The sequence below is a fragment of the Myotis daubentonii genome, chromosome 3, assembly GCF_963259705.1.
Source record: "Myotis daubentonii chromosome 3, mMyoDau2.1, whole genome shotgun sequence".
Classification (NCBI taxonomy): Eukaryota; Metazoa; Chordata; class Mammalia; order Chiroptera; family Vespertilionidae; genus Myotis; species Myotis daubentonii.
The window spans coordinates 194054261-194074268 of NC_081842.1; the positions used below are offsets into that span (position 1 = coordinate 194054261).

Sequence of the window (20008 nt, forward strand, 5' to 3'; positions counted from 1 at the left end):
AATACTTTATAGTTGTAACATACAAAGCTCTTCATATATATGACCTCTTAGAAATAGTTCTTCAACAGACAATGAAAGAAAATAAAATATCTACAGACCCTGGCAGGATGGGAGTCCAGATATCCTGCCAGTCCCCTCAACCCATGAGAATCTCACTTCATCCTTCTCCTCTCTCCACCTCCCCATGCTCTCCACACACTCATGGTTGCTCTGGGTCTAGAATCCTGACTGCTAATGAAAGAGGGATGGTTTGAGCATCTTCCTAAGCAAAAGAAAACAAAACCACCTTTAAGTAGAGGAGAAGTAAAAAGATTCCATTCATTTTCCTCCCTAACAGCCAAAGAGAGTCCTGCACTGTCACATCTGAGACCATTTTTCTCACCTATGGTAAATGAGGAGTTTGCCAACCATGCAAAACAAACACTAAATAAATTATATTTATTAAGTATCATTTTAATAAAAAGTTACCTCCTTTAATGTCACTGATTTACCCTTTACAATGGCATCTCTGGCCTATCAATCTGCATTTTTCCTCCCTCCACAACCATTCCTGACTCCCTGTTCTCTCCAGATGGGACTCTGACTCACTGTAGACACAGGCAAGTGGAAAACCTGGCCCAAGAAACCTAGCTACACCTAGGTGAGGCTGCAGTGCCCGATGGCAAGAGCCTTCCACCCACATTGCCCAGGAAGTGCTCTGAGTTCTGCTGAGCTCAAGAGAGCAGGGATACTTATTCTCTGTCCCTTCAAGCAAGAGAACAGACTGCTGCTCAAGTAGCTGAGAGGATTCCCTCCCACCTACACACCCACAATCACATTTACAAACTCTATCTTTTCTATGTAATTGCCTAAACACACAAAAAATATGGCCAGCTCAGTGTAAGAGGGTTTTCTAAGTCCCGAAGGGATTGATGGAAAGTAAAGACCCCATACAGCACACACCACAGTAAGCGTTCGCAGAATCAGCAAGGACAAAAGGCAGGGAGCCGCCGGCTTGTAATACCTCTAAGGTTGTTGAGTCCCTCCAAGAACTTCTGGTACTTGTAAGCGTTCATGGCTGGGCCCAGCTGTGTTGGTTCAGTGGCTGGAAGCAGGCACCATGGCGCAGTGACAGCTGAGAAGTGAGAGTGTGCAAACCGACTGATCTCTCCTACAGCGTCTCCTAGCCCCCAAGAACTGGACTTTGACCACATTTACAAGTGACGTCACCAGAGAAGCCTCATTACATTACAGCCCTTTGTGCGCGCTCATTTGTTACAGTGAGCGGAAATACCTCCCCAGGAGAGGCCAGCCCCTCCTTTGTGCAAATGAGACAAGAGACCACAGCAGCCCCGGCCGATCATCTGCCACCTCATCTGCCACCTTCTCTCTAGACCCCAGTCCAGGCTCCACTGGGATTACTGCTCCTCTGGTTTAAACTCTAGGGAGAGAGGCTTAAATGCTTTTCAGGACACCAATTAAGGGCTCATCTAACATTTGAGAATGAAACCTTTAAAGGGCCGCACTCACCGAAAGAATGCCACCACAACAGGAGCTCTTGGGCAAATATCACATGGCAATGGGACAGGTTTTACAAAATAAACAACTCTGCACTCTCCTTACAGCAGTCATGTTTACAGCCTGGAATACAGCCACACACAGACAAGACACTGAACACCACACAGTCCAAGGCAAGGAGAGGAGAGAAACAGAAACTGGTAAGCCCACTCCGGAAGTGCTAAAAGCACAGTTCAGCGAGGCAGGACCTTCTCCATAGATAACCAGGGAGAAAATGCAGCCAGCACAACACCCACTTGCTCCCCACTCCAGGGCACTATTCACTCAGCTGATTTGCATTAATGATTTCATTAGCTGCTGTAAGTTTCATTCTACTCCACTGTGCCATACCTTTCCTTTAAAAACTGACAAAGTATGTTTGCTTTTATCATTTTTGAGGGCAAGAATATACTACTTAGCTTAACCATAGTCTAAATCTAAATGTTTAACTCAAAGAATGCAGTTTATATGGAAAATAAAATTTACTCTAGTTTGTGTATGTAATTTTGTTATTGAAACTACCAGTGTATAAGTACAAGTTACTGAAAAAAACACAGAAATGATAGATGACAAATATTAAGAAAAATTATAGATTTATATTTAATTTATAAGCAATTATTTTATATTTTTAGCTTACTTTGTTATACCTACACCTAAGTTCTCTTATGTCTCTAGCACCAGAATGTAAAATATGCATATACTTATTACATAATAATATAACATTTGTCATTAAAGTTATAGTTTAATATTAAAAATCTATTTTGGGAATTAAAACATTTTTTCATTCTATTCCATTACCCACAAAGAGATGGCACCCAATCCCCGCCCCCCAACAGGCTCTTAGGATAAGCTAAGATTATAGCCAGAGGAAATTTCTATAGCATTTCTGTTGTAAGGAATTCAAAGTGGCTCACCTGATTATGCTCATCTTTAAGAATATTTTTATAAAAATAACTGGAAATTTTCATTTACAGATAAGAAAATAGAGGTTAAGCAACCTGTCCAAAAGTCACACATCAAGTCAATGAGAAAACATGGAAAGAGCCTGTTTCCCAAACTTGAGCTTGGTATTCTGGCTCATCTTACCTTGACATCCTAGAAAACCATGAGCAACCAACCCAGTCAGACTCCACTGATTAACCAATCCCTCCTAAGAGAGATAACCTCTCTCCAGGTCTGAAGTTTTTCAGAGCAACCTGCCATCCAGGCTGCTGTTCAGTGACTTGGGGTAGAACTCAGGGTTCAAAGTAAAACATTCCACAACACTCCCAATTACGCAGGGTAGATGCAGATAGACAAATGTATAACTAGCATTGTGAAAACAAAGAAAAAAGGGGGTATGCCCACTTAAAAAGATCAGAGTAAATAATATCAACAGCTGCTATGATAATGGAAAGGGGGAAAAGTACCAACAAGGTAGCCGGCCACTGTGTGAAGATCTGAGTATTAGAAGTTACAGTCAATACAGTACATAATTCCTTTTCTCAAAGAATAATTTAAAGGGTAAAATTAAAAGGTCAAAAGGGAGTTTAATGTTTACAGAGCACAAATTAGACAGTGTAATACATTTTAGAAAATATATATAAATTCTACAATATATTACTGTGAGAAACACAGTATTTCTGAGGTCGCCTAGTACAAGAGACCAGGTACCTTGGAGCCATCTGGGAAAGAAGACTGTGGATGAGAAAGATAAACATTAAATAACAGTTCAGATCATGTGTGCCTGTTCCTGATGTTATTCCACTATTTCTCCAGAAGAGTATGGGTAATAGAGTACAGTGGAAAAAACTTTGGTTGCAAGGTCAAGACACCAAGAGTCCAGAATCTATCTCAAGATCCAACTTTGCCACTAACTAGCTATGTGAGCAGGAGCCTGAAATTCCTATAAAAAATGCTAGTTCTTACCCCCCCCCCCTTTTTTTTAGGTCACTAACTCCAGTGAGAATTAAGTATGCTCTCCCAGAAAAGGGGACATATTCATCTACCTACAAACTTTTGTTTACAAGTGGAGAAAGGTCAATGAACTACAGGCAAAGAACCTCTGAACTGATCTCTAAGACTTCTTTGGTGTCCTGATCTGAAAGTAATTAATGTAGGTGCAATCTATACCAATAAAAGGGTAATATGCTAATTAGACCAGGAGACCTTCCGGGCATCCTTCCGGACAAAGCCATGGTGGCAGGGCTGAGGCAAAGGTGGTTAGGGGTGATCAGGCCAGGAGGGGAGGGCAGTTGGGGGTGGTCAGGCTGGCAGGGGGTCAGTTGGGGGCGAGCAGGCCAGCAGGGGAAGCCAGTTTGGGGCAAGCAGGCCAGAGCAGGGGGAGGTGGGGGGCAGTGGGGTGAGCAGGCCAGAGCAGGGGATGGTGGGGAGCAGTATGGGGTGAGCAGGCCGGCGGGGGGGGGGGGGGGGCAGTTGGGGGCGAGCAGGTTGGCGGGGGGGGGGGGGGGGTAGTTGGGGATGAGCAGGCCAGCAGGCAGTGTGGTTAGGGGCGATCAGGCAGGCAGGCTGGTGAGCAGTTAGGAGCCAGCAGTCCTGGATTGCGAGAGGGATCCCAGATTGGAGAGGGTGCAGGCCAGGCTGAGGGATAACCCCCTGCCCCATGCATGAATTTCGTACACCAGGCCACTAGAGCAAATCTATATATATAAAAGCCTAAGCGACTGAACGACCAAACGGCCAGTTGACCAGTCGCTCTGATGCATAGTGACCACCAGGGGACAGATGCTCAATGCACAGGATCGGGCTCCCTCCTGTCTGGATTGGGCCTGCAGGGAGTGGGTTCCCTCCTGAATGGATTGGGCCTGGGGGGAGTGGGTTCCCTCCTGTCTGGATTGGGCCTGCGGGGAGTGGGTTCCCTCCTGTCTGGATTGGGCCTGCGGGGAGTGGGTTCCCTCCTGAATGGATCAGGCCTGTGGGGATCGGGCTCCCTCCTGTCTGGATTGGGCCTGCGGGGAGTGGGTTCCCTCCTGAATGGATCAGGCCTGCGGGGAGTGGGTTCCCTCCTGTCTGGATTGGGCCTGCGGGGAGTGGGTTCCCTCCTGTCTGGATTGGGCCTGCGGGGAGTGGGTTCCCTCCTGTCTGGATTGGGCCTGCGGGGAGTGGGTTCCCTCCTGTCTGGATTGGGCCTGCGGGGAGTGGGTTCCCTCCTGTCTGGATTGGGCCTGCGGGGAGTGGGTTCCCTCCTGTCTGGATCGGGCCTGCGGGGAGTGGGTTCCCTCCTGAATGGATCAGGCCTGCGGGGATCGGGCTCCCTCCTGTCTGGATTGGGCCTGCGGGGAGTGGGTTCCCTCCTGAATGGATCAGGCCTGCGGGGATCGGGCTCCCTCCTGTCTGGATTGGGCCTGCGGGGAGTGGGTTCCCTCCTGAATGGATCAGGCCTGCGGGGATCGGGCTCCCTCCTGTCTGGATTGGGCCTGCAGGGCTCGGGCCTAAACCAGCTACCCCACATCCCCCAAGAAGTCCCAGGTTGCAAGAGGGTACAGGCCAGGCCAAGGGACGTCACCAGTGCACATATCCGTGCACCGGGCCTCTAGTATAAGTATAGAAAAGAACAAGGTTTAAAGGAATTATCCATCAGCCAGGAAAGATCTGGATTTAATGCCACTGTAAAATTCTATCAGAAACTCCTCCCAACCCAGGAAGAAAAAAAACAGCCCAGACAACAGGAATCTAATGGCAGGAACAACTGACATTTAAAATAGCCACTTGAACTAAGTGCATTTAAAAGACAACATATGTTAGCTTGTCATTTCCTCTGTGTGTTTCACCATATCAGATAAAAATATAACAAAAACAAGGATGTTTGGAATTATGAAGTGAGTGATGGTTCCGACGGGAGGTTCTCGGGAAGGGGGAGGGGTGCAGCAGCCTGGACTCCAGCTGTATGCTCGCAGACAATGCACCTTTTCCTGGGAATCAGAGCATTCCAAAGCACGGTAATATACTACGTCCATACGCTTTTCCGGACTGTTCATCTTTTATCCTCCAATAGGTTCCAGTGAATGTACCCTCAGGTGGTAAGAGACATTCTGCCCTAAATTCCAGAGAGAGACAGACAAATGTGAAAGGCTTGAGATCTGGCAGTCCAATAGGCACGCTCTGGCCAGCTGCTGACAAAGCAGGGGAAAGCCATGCCGTCTCCAACAGCTTTTACCAAGGCACAGACACCTAAGAGCTGAGTGAAACTTGACTGAATGCAGACAGATCAGGAAGTCCAGACTACAGTGTATGAGGTGTGGTCCTTAGGGCTTCTGACTCTATAATGACAAAGACAATTAAAAAGCTGCCCTGCCTTGCCCTGCCCTGGCGTGGGCTCAGGAATGCCAGAGCCCAGGGGAAGAAAAGGCCTGAGTCAGGTTCAGTATATTACTCCTAAAACAGGTGGGCAAGTCTGCCAGCAAAGACTTAGTAACTAAGGAGAAAGTTCTAAACCCATGAGGAGATAATAAAAACTATCTTGGAGTTCCCCCAAACCATCTAGAAATCAAACCTTCCATAATTCCTTTTAAGCAATCTTTCTCCTAAAAATAAAGGTCGTCCTCCCACAAGCCCCTCATATCAGGGGTCAGTGAAACTAAATCTGAATAGTCACTTTAAGAAATTTACCCAATCACTCATTCATCCATTTGTTGCATACTAACCATGCAAGCACCCAGCACTAACCTAAGTGCTAGGAACACAGAACTCAGTCTAATGAGAGAGAACAGGGTGAAAAAGCAATGAATTTGTCTCCTCGGATTCAGAGGAGATAGGGGTCATGAGTGGTCAAACTGAGGGCACAGCTGACACCCAACTGCTCATTCTCTAGACCAGCCCTGAAGACAAGAGGCTTAGAGACATGAAAGGTAACCCCGCTCATATAAATACATCCATTTTCTTTGAGGGAGAACTGACACCCTACAGCCAGTTACCACTATTACCCCAAAGCAGCTGCTGACCCAGGAAGACAGCAAAAATGTCTCCAGTGACTTAAGAAGCCAGCAACAAAAGCAGGTGCCAGGTTCATGGCCCTATTCAGGGAACAACAAAGATCACTTTCTTCATTGTTTCCCCCTGACAGCAGTGTCTGAAGCAGGGAGGGGTTGAATTACACCTTGTCCCTCTGGTCTGCTAGACAGAAAATGAGTTCGCCATCTGAAGAAAGGGTTGTGCCCAGGGCCAAAGCTCTCTCTGCAGGGCTGAGGAACAGAAGACAAAAGAAGTCAGACCTCACATGCTTAGAAGGAGAGGGCTGAAATGGCAAGATCAAAGGAGGCTTTAACTGAAATGAAGTGCAGGTTTGACCACAAGTGTCCGAGGAGTTTTGCCCACTCTGCACTCACCCTAAGGCAGGGGTCCTCAAACTACGGCCCGCGGGCCACATGCGGCCCGCCGAAAACATTTATCCGGCCCGCCGGGTGTTTCTGCCGCAGCTGCCTGTCCTGCTTAGCAGCCGACTTGTCCGGGCCCGCAGTGCACATGTGTGGAATGTCGGAGGGACAGTGAACTGGCCCCCTGCTTAAAAAGTTTGAGGACGTCTGCCTAAGGCCTAGAGAGGTTCTTTTTGTGGATCAGACCAATATATACACCACAGGGCTCGTACTTAGGCTACAGACCCTCAAATAAGTCCTCTCTCCTTGATCCTTTTCTTTTGGCTCTGTATTCCCTGGAGAAATGGGCGAGTCCTATGAATCCTCTCCTCCCGCGGTGACCAAACAAGGTAAAACTAAGCAGTTGGGAGGGAAGGCAAAAATGCCTGTTCTTAGGGTGAACCTGTACCTGCATGACCTCAGATTATAGCCTGACTTGAAACTAAGGTTCTCCTCTGTTTATAAATGCCTCACTCCTGGGCGTTCTGAGCACCTAAATAAAAGATCACAGGCAAGAGTCACCTACCACTGGACGGAGGTTACAGACCTTTAGAAGAGAGGTAGGAGGGGAGGAAATTCATTTCAACAAAAGCATACTGAAACAGATATAGGAATCCAGGTGTAATAGAGATCAACAGCTTCCCCCACTCCCTCAAGAACAGTTTCTCTCACCAACTCCATCAGGACCCAGCCAGAGGACATGGCTGCAAATCCAAGTCAGTTAAAGGAAGGCGCCTGCTAAGCAGTCACATTTAGTTATTTTGACAAACCCGGGAAGGGGGGGAGGAGTGCTTGCTGGCTCAGTTCACCTGGATTATACTCCACCAACAAACAAAACAAGCCTCCAAAAAGGACACCAACTTCCAGTAGCATTCCTTTGTTGCTTTGAGCAGAGGAAGAAGGCAAAATAAATATTTTTGAGAAGTCAGATTCTAGACACTATAAATAGCATAATGGAATTTTCTTCTGAAGCTGTCTTTTGCTAATAATGAGGTGACCTTTTTTTTTTAAGTTCAAGATAGACTGTATAGTAATGACTCCAGGATGGCAGAGTATGGGTTCTAAGAAACTTATTACTCCTGCATCTAAAATAACATTCTGCAGAAAGACATCACATTGTTAAGGTAGAACCTCAATGAAGGTGTCAACATCTGTTTAATGAGTAGCAGTGTACCTGCTATAGTATTATCATACTTATCTATATGCTTTAAATATTCATAATAAAAAACTTAAAGCAATGGATGAAACCATCCATCAAATCTAGAAATATGCAAAACCTTTGATTCTGCAAGTCTACACCTAAGAATTTTTCCTAAAGATATACATATGCGCCCTAACCGGTTTGGCTCAGTGGATAGGGCATCGGCCTGCGGACTCAAGGGTCCCAGGTTCGATTCCGGTCAAGGGCATGTACCTTGGTTGCGGGCACATCCCCAATAGGGAGTGTGCAGGAGGCAGTTGATCGGTGTTTCTCTCTCATCGATGTTTCTAACTCTCTATCCCTCTCCCTTCCTCTCTGTAAAAAATCAATAAAATATATATTTTTTAAAAGATATACATATGCAGGGGGGTGGGAGTGGCCGGGGAGGGGTCAATGGGAGAAAAAGGAAACATATGTAATACTTTAAACAATAAAAAAGATAACCGATATACATATTTCTTAATTTCTGAATTATTTGCTCATTTTCCAAAATTTGCATTGAGATGTTTGTTTCTTAATTATTAATAAGATTTTTTAAATGTTTTGATATTAACTCATACCTTAAATGCTACAATGATCTACTGTCAGTTGTGGTGTTTTTTTCATTTCTAAGTATTAGGGTTTTTTTGTTTTGTTTTTATTTTTTTTATTATCTAAAGTTTTACATATGTCTCCTTTTTCCCCAATAAAAACCACCACCCCCCTGCCCCCGAGCCATTCCCACCCGGGCAAGCCCCCACCGCCCCAGTGTCTGTGTCCATTGGTTATGCTAACATGCATGCATACAAGTCCTTTGGTTGCTCTCTAACCCCCTCCTCCCCTTACTGTCAGCTGTTTGTCTTTTACTGTGTTTGACCTGATTTTTATTGTTTGACCTGATTTTTATGTAATAAAATATAAAAATTTTGAGGGGTTAGAAATTACGTAATACATTTTTTAATGAGTTTCTTATGTGATCAATAATCTGTTTTCTAAATTACTTGAAACTTATTGACATTAAATGAATAAAAAATTTACAGATCAAGTTAATAAAGTAAACACTTTTTTAAAAAGATATACATATGCAAAGTGACAAGTATACAACGAAGTTTTTCATTACAGCACTTTGTAATAGCAAAAGATGGGCAACACCCTAACTGTTCATCAAGAGAGAACTGGCTAAGTAAATGATAGCATATTCATATGACAGAATAATAAGCATGGAGGGAAAAAAGAGGTCTTTATGGGCAGATATGGTCTTTATGAGTTGATATGGATGAATCTCCAAGATTAAAAAAAAAAAGGTCAAAACAGAGTATATGTTAGCTCTCAATTACATTTTTTAAAGAAGGAAAATGAATAATAGAATTTAGGTTCCATAAAGACATGGATTTTTACCTATTTATATATTCACTGTTTATCCCCAGAGCCTTGCATAGTACCTGGTACATACCAGTACTCAATAAATATTTGCCAAATTAATTTTTTAAATTCATAAGATATGTGAATTAATAAGTGCACATATCATCTATGGAAAGAAGCATAAGAAACCGATAATACTGATTGTCTTCAGGGAGGAGAAAAGGATGGCTAGGGTGAAAACAGATTTTTCACTGTAGATACAGTTTGTACCTTTTGAATATTCAATTATGTGGATGTGTTACTTAGTCAGAAAATAAATGAAAGTTAAAAGGCCAAAAATTTGAGGTTCTGTATCCTGATCCCAGCACTGCCACTGGCCACATACCCTTCTCACGCAATTATTCATACATTCTACAAGCCTACACCCTGTATCCCTGCCCTGTGCAAATTCTGTAGAACACTGACATGAACTCAGTCATTTTCCTCAAACAGCCTACAATCTAGTGAAGGAGATAAGCAAGTGACCCAACACACGATATAGTGAGGCTGATATTGATAAAAGCACACAGGAAAAAATGGGGTGGGGGGGCGTGGACATCCAGGAAAGGCTTCTGGAAGGAGATTATGTTAGAACTGGGGCTACAGTGAATTAGATTAATGGGGACAGGAGTGTTGTAGACAGTGGAAACAACGTAGAAACACGAGAGATAATGCACTGAAGGAACATACAATACTGTGATATGGATAGAGTACAGGTGCTCTCAATCCTGGAAGGATGACGGCAGGACATGAAAGCTTTGCATGTGATGCTACAGAAATCACAGTTCAACCTAAAGGTAACGGAAAGCCACTGAAAAGTTTAACTTAGGAATGACTATTCTTTTATGATCAAATTTTAATTTTAGAAAGACTACCTAGCAGTAATGAAAAGGAGGGAAACAAGACGAAGGCAGGGGGACCATTTAGGAAACTGTTATGGTTATATGCTGAGAAACAACAGAATCTGAACTAAGGAAGTAGTATTTGGGATGGGAAGAAAGAAAGGGATGTGAGAGCTGAAGTAAAATGATACAGATAAAAGGTTTCCTGGGGTGAAGAAAAGCGTTCAGTTTGGAACATGTTGAGTACGAGATACCTATACAATATCCCAAAGAAGTCCTCTGGTACTCAGAGATAAGTGTCCCGAGCTCAGGAGAGAGATCTGGCCCGGAGATCTGAGCCAGCAGTTGAAGCCCTAAGTGTAAATAAGGTCACTCAAAGGTCAGGCAAGATTAGGGTTGAGCCAGTGTGCCTCAATTGGTTGAAGCTTCATCCCGTTTACCTAAAAGGGCTCAATTCCTGGTCATGGGCACACCCGAGGCTGCAGGTTTGATCCCCATCAGGGCGCACTCAGGAGGTGGCTGATGTTTCTCTTCCTCCCCCCCACCCCCCACCCCGCCGCTTTCCTTACTCTAGCTATTTTTCCCCTTTTTTTAAGATTGGGGCTGAGAAATTACCATTGGATTTGGCAATTAGGAGGTGATTGTTGAACTTGACAATAGCAATTTCAGGAGAGTGGACAGGGTTGGAAGCCAAAGGGCGGGTATATAAACCACTCTTAAGAATCTTGGGAGAGGCCTGGCTGGTTTGGCATCAGCCTGCGGACTGAAGGGTCCCAGGTTTGATTCTGGTCAAGGGCATTAAAAAAAAAAAAAAAAAAGAATCTTGGGAAAAACAAAGAACATGGCTACAAAAGGGGATTCTCACTTAACATGTCTTGTATTCTATTTCCTCTCCCATAATACATCTGAATATTATTTTAAGTAAAACAAGTAGGGAAATGCACATAAAATAGTGTTAGCACTTTTTGGGGTATTAGGTACTGAATGATAATAATGCAGGGTGTTATTATTACTATATTAAAGTTGGTTCCATTTACTCCATAAATCACCAAATATTTGGACACTTATATCCAAAATACAGAGCTGGCAATGTGGGAGGTAACATGGAGTTTATGATACAGTCTTCAACCTCCAGGGGCTTCTAATCTCATAGAAGAAAATAATGCATACATATAAGTAGGATATTAAAGTACAATATAAGTGATAAAGAAAAAAATGACCATTAGCATTTAGGAAACTAGGAACTAACTTCCAGAGGGGTAATCAGAAGGTTTCCTAGAGGGCTTTGACGTAGATTGTGAACAATGGGTGAAATATATGGCAGATGCAGTGAGCGAATGAGGTGCTCCAGGAAGACGGCCTTGTCTGGCTTGGATGTGAGGAGGCAGTTGGCGAGGAGGCTGGAAAGGTTATTATGGAGAGCTTTAAACACCAGGCTGAGAAGACTGAGCCCTGCCTCTCTTCTAATTGCTGCTCTGCAGTGCCAACTGTCTGCAGGGCATTTCCACCTGAGCATGCCATGACAACTAGAACTCAATTTATTAAAAGTGAATCCACATCTGGCCTCCCTAAATCAATGCCTCCTTTTAATTTCCCACTTTGAGTAATGGCACCACCCTTTAAACAACCCACTATCAAGTCCTATCAGTTCTTACAGATGCCTCTTGCAGTCAACGTTTTTATTCAACAGTCAACCTCTCCTTGTCTAAGCCTCATTATCTCTCACCTGGATTGCTAAAATAGCCTCAAAAAAATGGGTTCCCTCCTTCTCATCCAATTCATGCTGCGCGTGCTGTCAGATAAATCTTCATAGAACACAGCCTTAATTAAATAATTCCCATACATAAAACCTCCAACACAAAACCTACCATAGAAAAAAATTTTCAGTGAGGTATAACAACTCAACAACATGGTGCAACTTTTGTGGAGAGTACTTTAGCAAAATGTATCTAAAATTTTTAAAGTGTGCAATGACTTTCAATGCAGTAATCTCGCTTTTAGAAACTAATATAAAAGAAATGTGGTTAAGTGTGAAAATACACACACACGGTATATTCATTTCATTGTTTATAACGCCAATGCAAAATTACCTAAAAGTCCAACAACAGTGGACTGACCAAGTGCAGTCACCCACATAAGAGACTACTGACAGCAATATAAACTATTAAGTTGATACATATTTTTGACACAGAAAGATTTTCACCCTACAGTAAGTGAAGAAAATAAGTTACAGTTTACTTTTACAAAATATGTCTGTACATGTATATATTTGCAGAAGATGTCTGAAAGAAAATATAGCAAAATGTTTACAATGGTTATACAAAAATAGTGGGATTTTTAGGTAACTTTAATTTTATAGTTTTGCTTATTATTTTATAATTTTCATATAATAAACATGGTTATTTTGTGAAACAGAGGGTGAGAGAGTGTACCACAACCAATATCCAACAGTAGCATAGCTCTTTAGACTTCCCAAACATCCTTTTTCTGAAGCCTGCAAGAACTTTATATACAACCCAAAAATTCAACCAATTGTTATGGCACCAAAGAAACAAGGATGAAGAAGGTACAGTGTGCCCTCACTGAACTCATGATCTAGAGGAGTCAGATAATTGTAAAATAATATGACAAAGGGTCGTATAAAGTACCATGAGAACTCAAGTGAGGAGATAAAGTTCTCCTGGTTGAGGTAGGAGGAAAGAAGCTGGAACACCATAAAAAGCTAACTAATTCTGAGCTGGAATGAAAAATTACAGTATGAACAAGAATCTGTGAGGCAGACAAAGTAGAGAGAACACCCAAGGCATAGGAAACAGCATAAACAAGGGATGAAACTGAGAATCAAACCCATGCTAAGAAGCCTGAACTTTACCTGTGAAGGAAGAGAAAGCAGTGAGCACTGGAATTTTTAGGAAGGGACTAGGGGCCCGGTGCGTGAAATTATGCATGGATGGGTAGTGTCCCTAGGCCTGGCCAGCAATCAGGGCCAATCAGGGCCTTCCTGCTGCCAGCCAGGGCCTCCCTTCGTTCTGCGCCGCCCCCTGGTGGTCAGCACACATCATAGTGAGCAATTGAACTTCTGGTCTCCCTGTCGAACTCCCAAAGGGACACTTCGCATATATATTAGCCTTTTATATATGTAGATAGAAGATATGGCATGGTCACTGGCAATAAGCCAAAGATGATGGAGATCTAAAATAGGGCCATGGGTCCAGCCAGGATGCATGGGAAAGGATGGGTATTGAGATGCTTCTGAGGTAGAACAAACATGTAGTATCCAACTGAATGTGGAGAACGAAGAAAGGGAAAAAAACACAAACAAGCAACTGAATTTCCTAGTTTGGGCAAATAGGTGGAGAGTAAGCTGAGACAGGGTACATAGGAAGAGAAGCAGGTTTGGGCAGGGGAAAGTAGGGGAATGATGATAAGCTTGGTATTTGATATGTTACATTAAAATTTCTGTAGACTTCAAAGTGGAAAAGGACAGTAGTTATCTGAAAATACAAGTTAGAACTTCAAAGAAAAGTTCATATTTAGAGATTTTGATTTGAGAATCATCACTGTACACATAGACAAAGTTGATAAATAAAATCACCAGAGTAGGTAAACTCATCCAGGGAGAGCATGCAGAATGAGGTGGGGGTAAGAAGTGTAAATAGTGTCAAATGCTCTGACAGGATCAAACAGCATGAGAACTGAAAGAGAAACTGAATTCTGCAAATAAGTTGTCACCAGTGAGAGGGAATTCAGTTGGGACACTGGGCACAAAAGCCAGGCGACAGTGGAACAAAATGACTAAAAGAATGTAAGAAAGGCTATTAAAGAGGGTTAGTGAATTTTAAAAAAAAAAGAACACTAGTTTGAAAAACAGACAAGCTTAAAATAACTTTTTTCTTAGGATAGAGAAAAACCTACACATATTTATAAGGAGTCACTAGTGAGGATACAAACATGTACATGCCCAGAGGCCTGCTCCTAAATTATAAGGAGGCGAGGACTAGAGAAGATTACAGATAAATTGAGAGACAGAGCTGTGGAAAGTAAAAGGCTAAATAACATGTTGAGAATTTACGAGGTAAGGTGGAATAGCAAGTTTGAGGAGAGTGGTGAAAGTCTGGAATAGCTGCTGTGGGGAAAAGGAATGGGAGTCAACCAGAAGAGAAAAGAAAGATTTCATTGCAGGGTTGAAAATCAAGCTGGAGCTCATAAATATGTAAAGGAGTCAGTCAGCACAATGCTATGTAGTAGAACTCAGTTGCTCATGGAGAAAGTGAACGTGGGTCCAGCTCTGGGGAAAGGAAAGGAAGGTGTGGCAGAAAGAGACCAGAATGCCAGTGCAAATGCTGTCCATAGGACAGGTAGGGAAGGCAAGGACACCGTAAAGGGGGTGGCTGGGAAAGGAGCAGAGCCCAGGTTTCGGGGGTATTAGGGAACAGTAGTGGACGAAAGGAGGTTGTGACGAGACTCATATTTCTAGGAGGGGAGCATTTTAGGTCACCTCAAATACTATTCCCTAAGAAACTTAGCCATCTACAAGAACAAAATAGGGGCCATGCTGACTTCTAAGTCATGCCTGCCTGATATGTTAACTAGTTCTTCCAACGGGGCTGACGCCTCCAAGGCTGTTAGAAGGAATCCCAATGAGAAGATGGCAGGACTGTGTTCTCTCTCCTAAGCTGCTTCCTTCCAGAACTCTAAGATTTGATCTGGATGTCTGAGCACTATGTCAGTAACTGTTTTTTTTTGTTGACTGGGAGATTATTGCAGTTGTCATGTGTGTGGAGTTGCTGAAAATAAACCTTTAAGAAACTGCCTAATTGCTACTTTAGCAATTCCCTCTGGGTCCCAGTGCCAGCTGATGCAGGACAAGAGTCGTCCTTCTCAAGGCCTTGGATCCTTCCCTCAGTGCTGAAGTACGACTGTAAGGACAATAATGCAGCATAGCCAAACCGGTTTGGCTCAGTGGATAGAGCATCGGCCTGCGGACTGAAAGGTCCCGGGTTCGACTCCGATCAGGGGCATGTGCCTTGGTTGTGGGCGCATCCCCAGTGGAGGGTGTACAGGAGGCAGCTGGTCGATGTTTCTCTCTCATCGATGTTTCTAGCTCTCTGTCCCTCTCCCTTCCTCTCTGTAAAGAATCAATAAAATATATTTAAAAAAAATATAATGCAGCATAATAATCACATTCAACAGGGAAGCAGAGGTAGGGGTCTGCTAATAAGGTCAGTGACATCCAGGAGGTGGGAAAGTGAGTTCACTTCCTTTCACTGCAAAAACTGAATCTAACCCTTGTACCACATGGACAGGAAAACCTCAACTTGCTACTCGCTTGTTCCCTAAAGATCTGGGCTCCCATCCAGCCTGTCCAAGAAGAAAAAGAGATTAGATTCCTCTCAGAGGGGCTACAAATGAACCAGAATATTGCCACCAAGAGGGATGTTGGCTTATAGTGCTGATTCACTCTAAGCAGCCCAACTTCCTTTCAAACCTTCTCCTACTACCCAAATGACAAAGGGTATGATGATTATAAAAGGTATTTCTTATATTAAAGTACACTGATGGAAGGAATGGGAATTCACGAGTTGGTTGGTTATCTGGATAAACATCTGGAATTTGGCCCCCACATCAGCCTGGCCAGCCATTCCATTTGGACTGAGATGGACTGAGACAAAAAAAGTAATTCCAAATGTTTGTTTAATGCAGCTCTGTTTCACCTTCACATGGGTCACCGCCTTCTTTTGCTCACAAACACTTAATTGTCTCTAAAAAGTAGGTCAGCGCCTTGTGGAACAAGCTGGAAGGGGAGCTAAGACCCAGCCTTCCACTCCAACCGTAGAGGCCCAAGCCGTGTCTAGGAGACCAAGACCAGTCAACAACGCACCATGCCAAGAGCACTTGAGGTGCTCAGGCGGCAACCTGGCTACTGCCATTCCTAGGTGGTGATTCAGCAGACTGGGAGAGCAGACGACGCCCAGGGTGCGGGTCTGAGGTTCATGTGAGCCCCAAGAAAAACGTATCCCACTCTGATGGCTAATGAGGTGTCCCTAATAATCCCTGAATGGAGGGTGCAAGAGGTGAACAATCAGAATGCTAAACTCTTCCCCACTGTCCATATGGTCCCTTCTGTAGAATACCAAGCATTGCTCAACCATAAATGGAGCTGTCTGAAATTCTCCTCACTCCTTCTCCAAAATATTTTGTTCGGGACACCCAAAAATAAACACTGCTCCTTACCCATGAACTAGAGGTACATTCTTAGCACTGAAAGCTATCATTCAGGCATGCCTGATGAAAAAGGGGTTAAAATTTTTGCACATGATACACCTTGTTCCTAGGCCCAAATACTCCATCCACCCAAAACTCTAAGGTGAGAGAGACTCTCCCCTCAAACCCTCTCCAGCCTCTAACTTGCTAGTTCACTAAATATAGGATATCGCTTAAAAGTCAAAAAGAAGGGGCCCAGGGAGATGAGGCAACACGGGGCTGGCAGTTTGGGAAACAGCTAACGGAGGGCCAGCTGTCCAGCTGGCTCTGGAATCTGAAAACTTCCAAACCTAACAACTGCCTTTCTCAGCAACAATCAAAAGTATGTGAATCAGCTGTGGAGGATAGAGGCTGCAGAGCCCAGCTTCAGATGCCAGTAGCAAACTATTTCCTTCGCCACTGTTCCCCAAAAGAGCAAACTGCCAGTAAACTCACCTCCTGACCAGCTACCAGCGCGAAAGAAGGAATGGGAAGAGTAGTTATCTCTTTCTTAGTATCTACCCATCTATCTCCCTCTCCTGTTCTTCCCTCCTCTCTCCCTCAATCCCTCCCTCCAATTCTCTGGTAAAATCTAAACCACTGACAACTCCAATCTTTCTAAATTCTGACTATATAACTTTGCATTATCTTCTCCCATGTACCTCTCCTCTTCCCCATCCCCACTACCTTCCTGCCCCACAACATACACACACTTCACCTCTAAGTACTTTAGAGTCAGAACTACATGAAGTAATATCTGATTTCACACCAGTTTTTATTTATTATATATTTAAATCTAGTCTCTGTAACTATATTGTAAAATCTACAAAGGAAAAAAACCATGTCTTATCACCAGTACTGTAGCTAATACTGCATGTTTACTAAGCACCATTCTAAGCATTTTACATGTATTATTTCATTCAATCTCTATTAAGAATCCTATAATGTGGGTGCTATCAGCATAGCCACTTTACAGATAAGAACTGAAGCACAGAAAGGTTTAAGAACTTGCCCAAGTTCATAGTAAATGGCAAAGCTGAGATTCAAACCCTGGTAGCTTGACCAGAGTCCATGCTCTTACTACACAGCGGTCTGAGACCAGTGGCATCAGCATCTACTGGGAACTTGTTAAAACTACCAATTCTCAAGCCCCACCCCAGACTTACTGAATCAGAACCTGGAGATCTGACCCAGCAATCTGTGTTTTTGTTTTTGTTTAATATTTTTTTTATTGATTTTAGAGACGAAGGGAGAGAGATAAGAGAGACAGAAACATCAATGATGAGAGAGAATCACTGATTACCTGCCTTTTGCATACCCTACACGGGATCGAGCCCGAAACCTGGGCATGAGCCTTGACAGGGAGTCAAACCATGACCTCTGGATCCATAGGGTCAACACTCAACCACTGAGCCACACTGCCCAGGCAGCAGCAATCTGTGTTTTAACAAGCCCTCCAGGTGATTCTGATGCAGGCTAAAGTTTGAGAACCACTGCTCTCCAATACAAAACCTTCATAAGCCATGCTGCTTCTGCTTTTCTTTATTTGAGCCACACCCAAGACAGAAAGAAGTCTAGAAGGAACTGAACAGTATAAAAATATCCTGAACAACTGATTATGGCATAATGGTTAAGAGGGCATGCAGATTCTAGAGCTGATTGCCTGTCAGTGTAAAATTTAGCTCTGCTACTTACCACCTGTGTGGCCTTGGACAAGTCACTTAGCCTTCCTGTTCCTGTCTCATCAAGTGTAAAATGGAGATAAAAACAGTAACTACCTCTTTAGTTGTTGGAAGCACTGAATGAGTTAATATTATGTCTTATTAACTACTAGAGGCCCAGCGCACGAAATTCGTGCATGGGTAGGGTCCCTAGGCCTGGCCTGCGATCAGGGCTGATCTTCCCCAGCTGCCCTGCCCTCCCCCTGCCACCACCGACAGTCACCTTCTGTGTGTGGGGTGACCAGCGGGGCGATCAGGGCCCCACTTGCTCGCACCCACCTTGGCCTGGTGCCGCTGCGTCCGCCAACACCCACCCCCGGTTTCCCGTTCCCCATGGGGCAATCAGAACTTGCCAGCCGGGGGAGGGACCAAAAGGTTGGCTGGGGGCAGCTCCTGTGTTGAGCGTCTTCCCCCTGGTGGTCAGTGTGCATCATAGCAACTGGTCATTTCGCCATCCGGTCAATTTGCATATTATGCTTTTATATGTATAGAAGATGGTCTTTGGTCCACTTTACCATTAAATTCAATAAATCTTTATTAGGCATCAATGTGCCAAGCACCATGCTAGGCATATGCATTCATCAACATCTCCCCAACTCATCATCAGACTTACAATACATGTTTATTGATGCCTTATTATATGCAATACTCTATGCTATGAATATCAGGGTCATAAAGAACAAGGCACTGCCCTAGCCAGTTTGGCTCAATGGATAGAGCTTCAGCCTGCAAACTGAAGGGTCCCAGGTTCAATTCTGGTCAAGGGCACATACCTTGGTTGCAGGCTCCTCCTTGACCAGCGCCCATTCAGGAGGCAACCAACTGCGATGTTACATCAATATTTCTCTCTGTCTTTCCCTCTCCCATTCTCTCTAAAAAAATCAATGGAAAAATATCCTCAGGTGAGGATTAAAAAAAAAAAAAAGAACAAGGCATTAAGCCTTCCTTCAAGAACAGCACAAAGTAGCAAGCCGGATATGACATTTACACGAGTAACTGTTAACACACAGTGGCAAGGGGTAAGAATCATAAGATAGCATTGTTTGGTGGAAAGAACATGGGGTATGAGGTCATAGGATCTAAATTCAGTGCTAGCTGTGTTACCCTCAGGCCAGTCTCTTAACTTTTGTGAGCCTTCATTTCCTCAGCTGCAACACAGGAACGATAATCCGTGAGGCTCAAAGGAGCTAATATATGCCAAAGCACTTTTATAAAAGGCTGTGTGAATGTTAGTTGTCAGTTGTTATTACTATTACTTTTAAGTGAATTTCTTTCAATAATATTATGTAAGTTCAGAAAGATGGTCTGACTTGTACCTGAAGGATCATAAAGGCTGTGCGCACACAGTGTGACATTTAAGGTGAATACAGAGGGACAAATAAGATGTAGAGCTGACAGGAAAAGCCAGGTAGATGGAACAGCATGAGCAAGGCATAGAAGTAGGAAAACATGAGGCATATATAGGAAAGGCACTAGTTCATTTTAGCTGGAATTTAAAGATTGAGAGGTAACATTTAAAATGTAGGCAAAGAGCAAACAAGGCGGGGGGAGTGGGGGAGGGGAGAATCTATTTATTTTTCCCTCTATAAGCATCTTTGGTAATTGGAGCAGGAGTAAATGATAAAACAGGTGGTTAAAATTAGTTTAAGAATTTATCTGTGAATCTGAAGTAAGAGCAAGGTATGTGGCAGGCATGGAAAATGGAATACCTACAATTATGCAGGTTTGTGCAGG

At 43.7% G+C, this 20008-nt stretch overlaps 1 protein-coding gene across 14 annotated transcripts in view; it reads right to left on the reverse strand.

Annotated features, from left to right (window-relative positions):
* The window catches only part of MACF1 (microtubule actin crosslinking factor 1), a 342588-nt gene that overhangs the window by 277402 nt on the left and 45178 nt on the right, over nucleotides 1-20008 (reverse strand). The window contains exon 1 of one of the 14 annotated variants that reach the window (XM_059690072.1): nucleotides 1004-1174. The exons of the other annotated variants lie outside the window; for them this stretch is intronic. Coding sequence (XP_059546055.1) covers nucleotides 1004-1055 — 52 coding nt within the window. The 5' untranslated portion in view covers nucleotides 1056-1174. Of the gene's footprint in view, nucleotides 1-1003; nucleotides 1175-20008 lie in introns of those variants that run through there. 14 annotated transcript variants of the gene reach the window in all.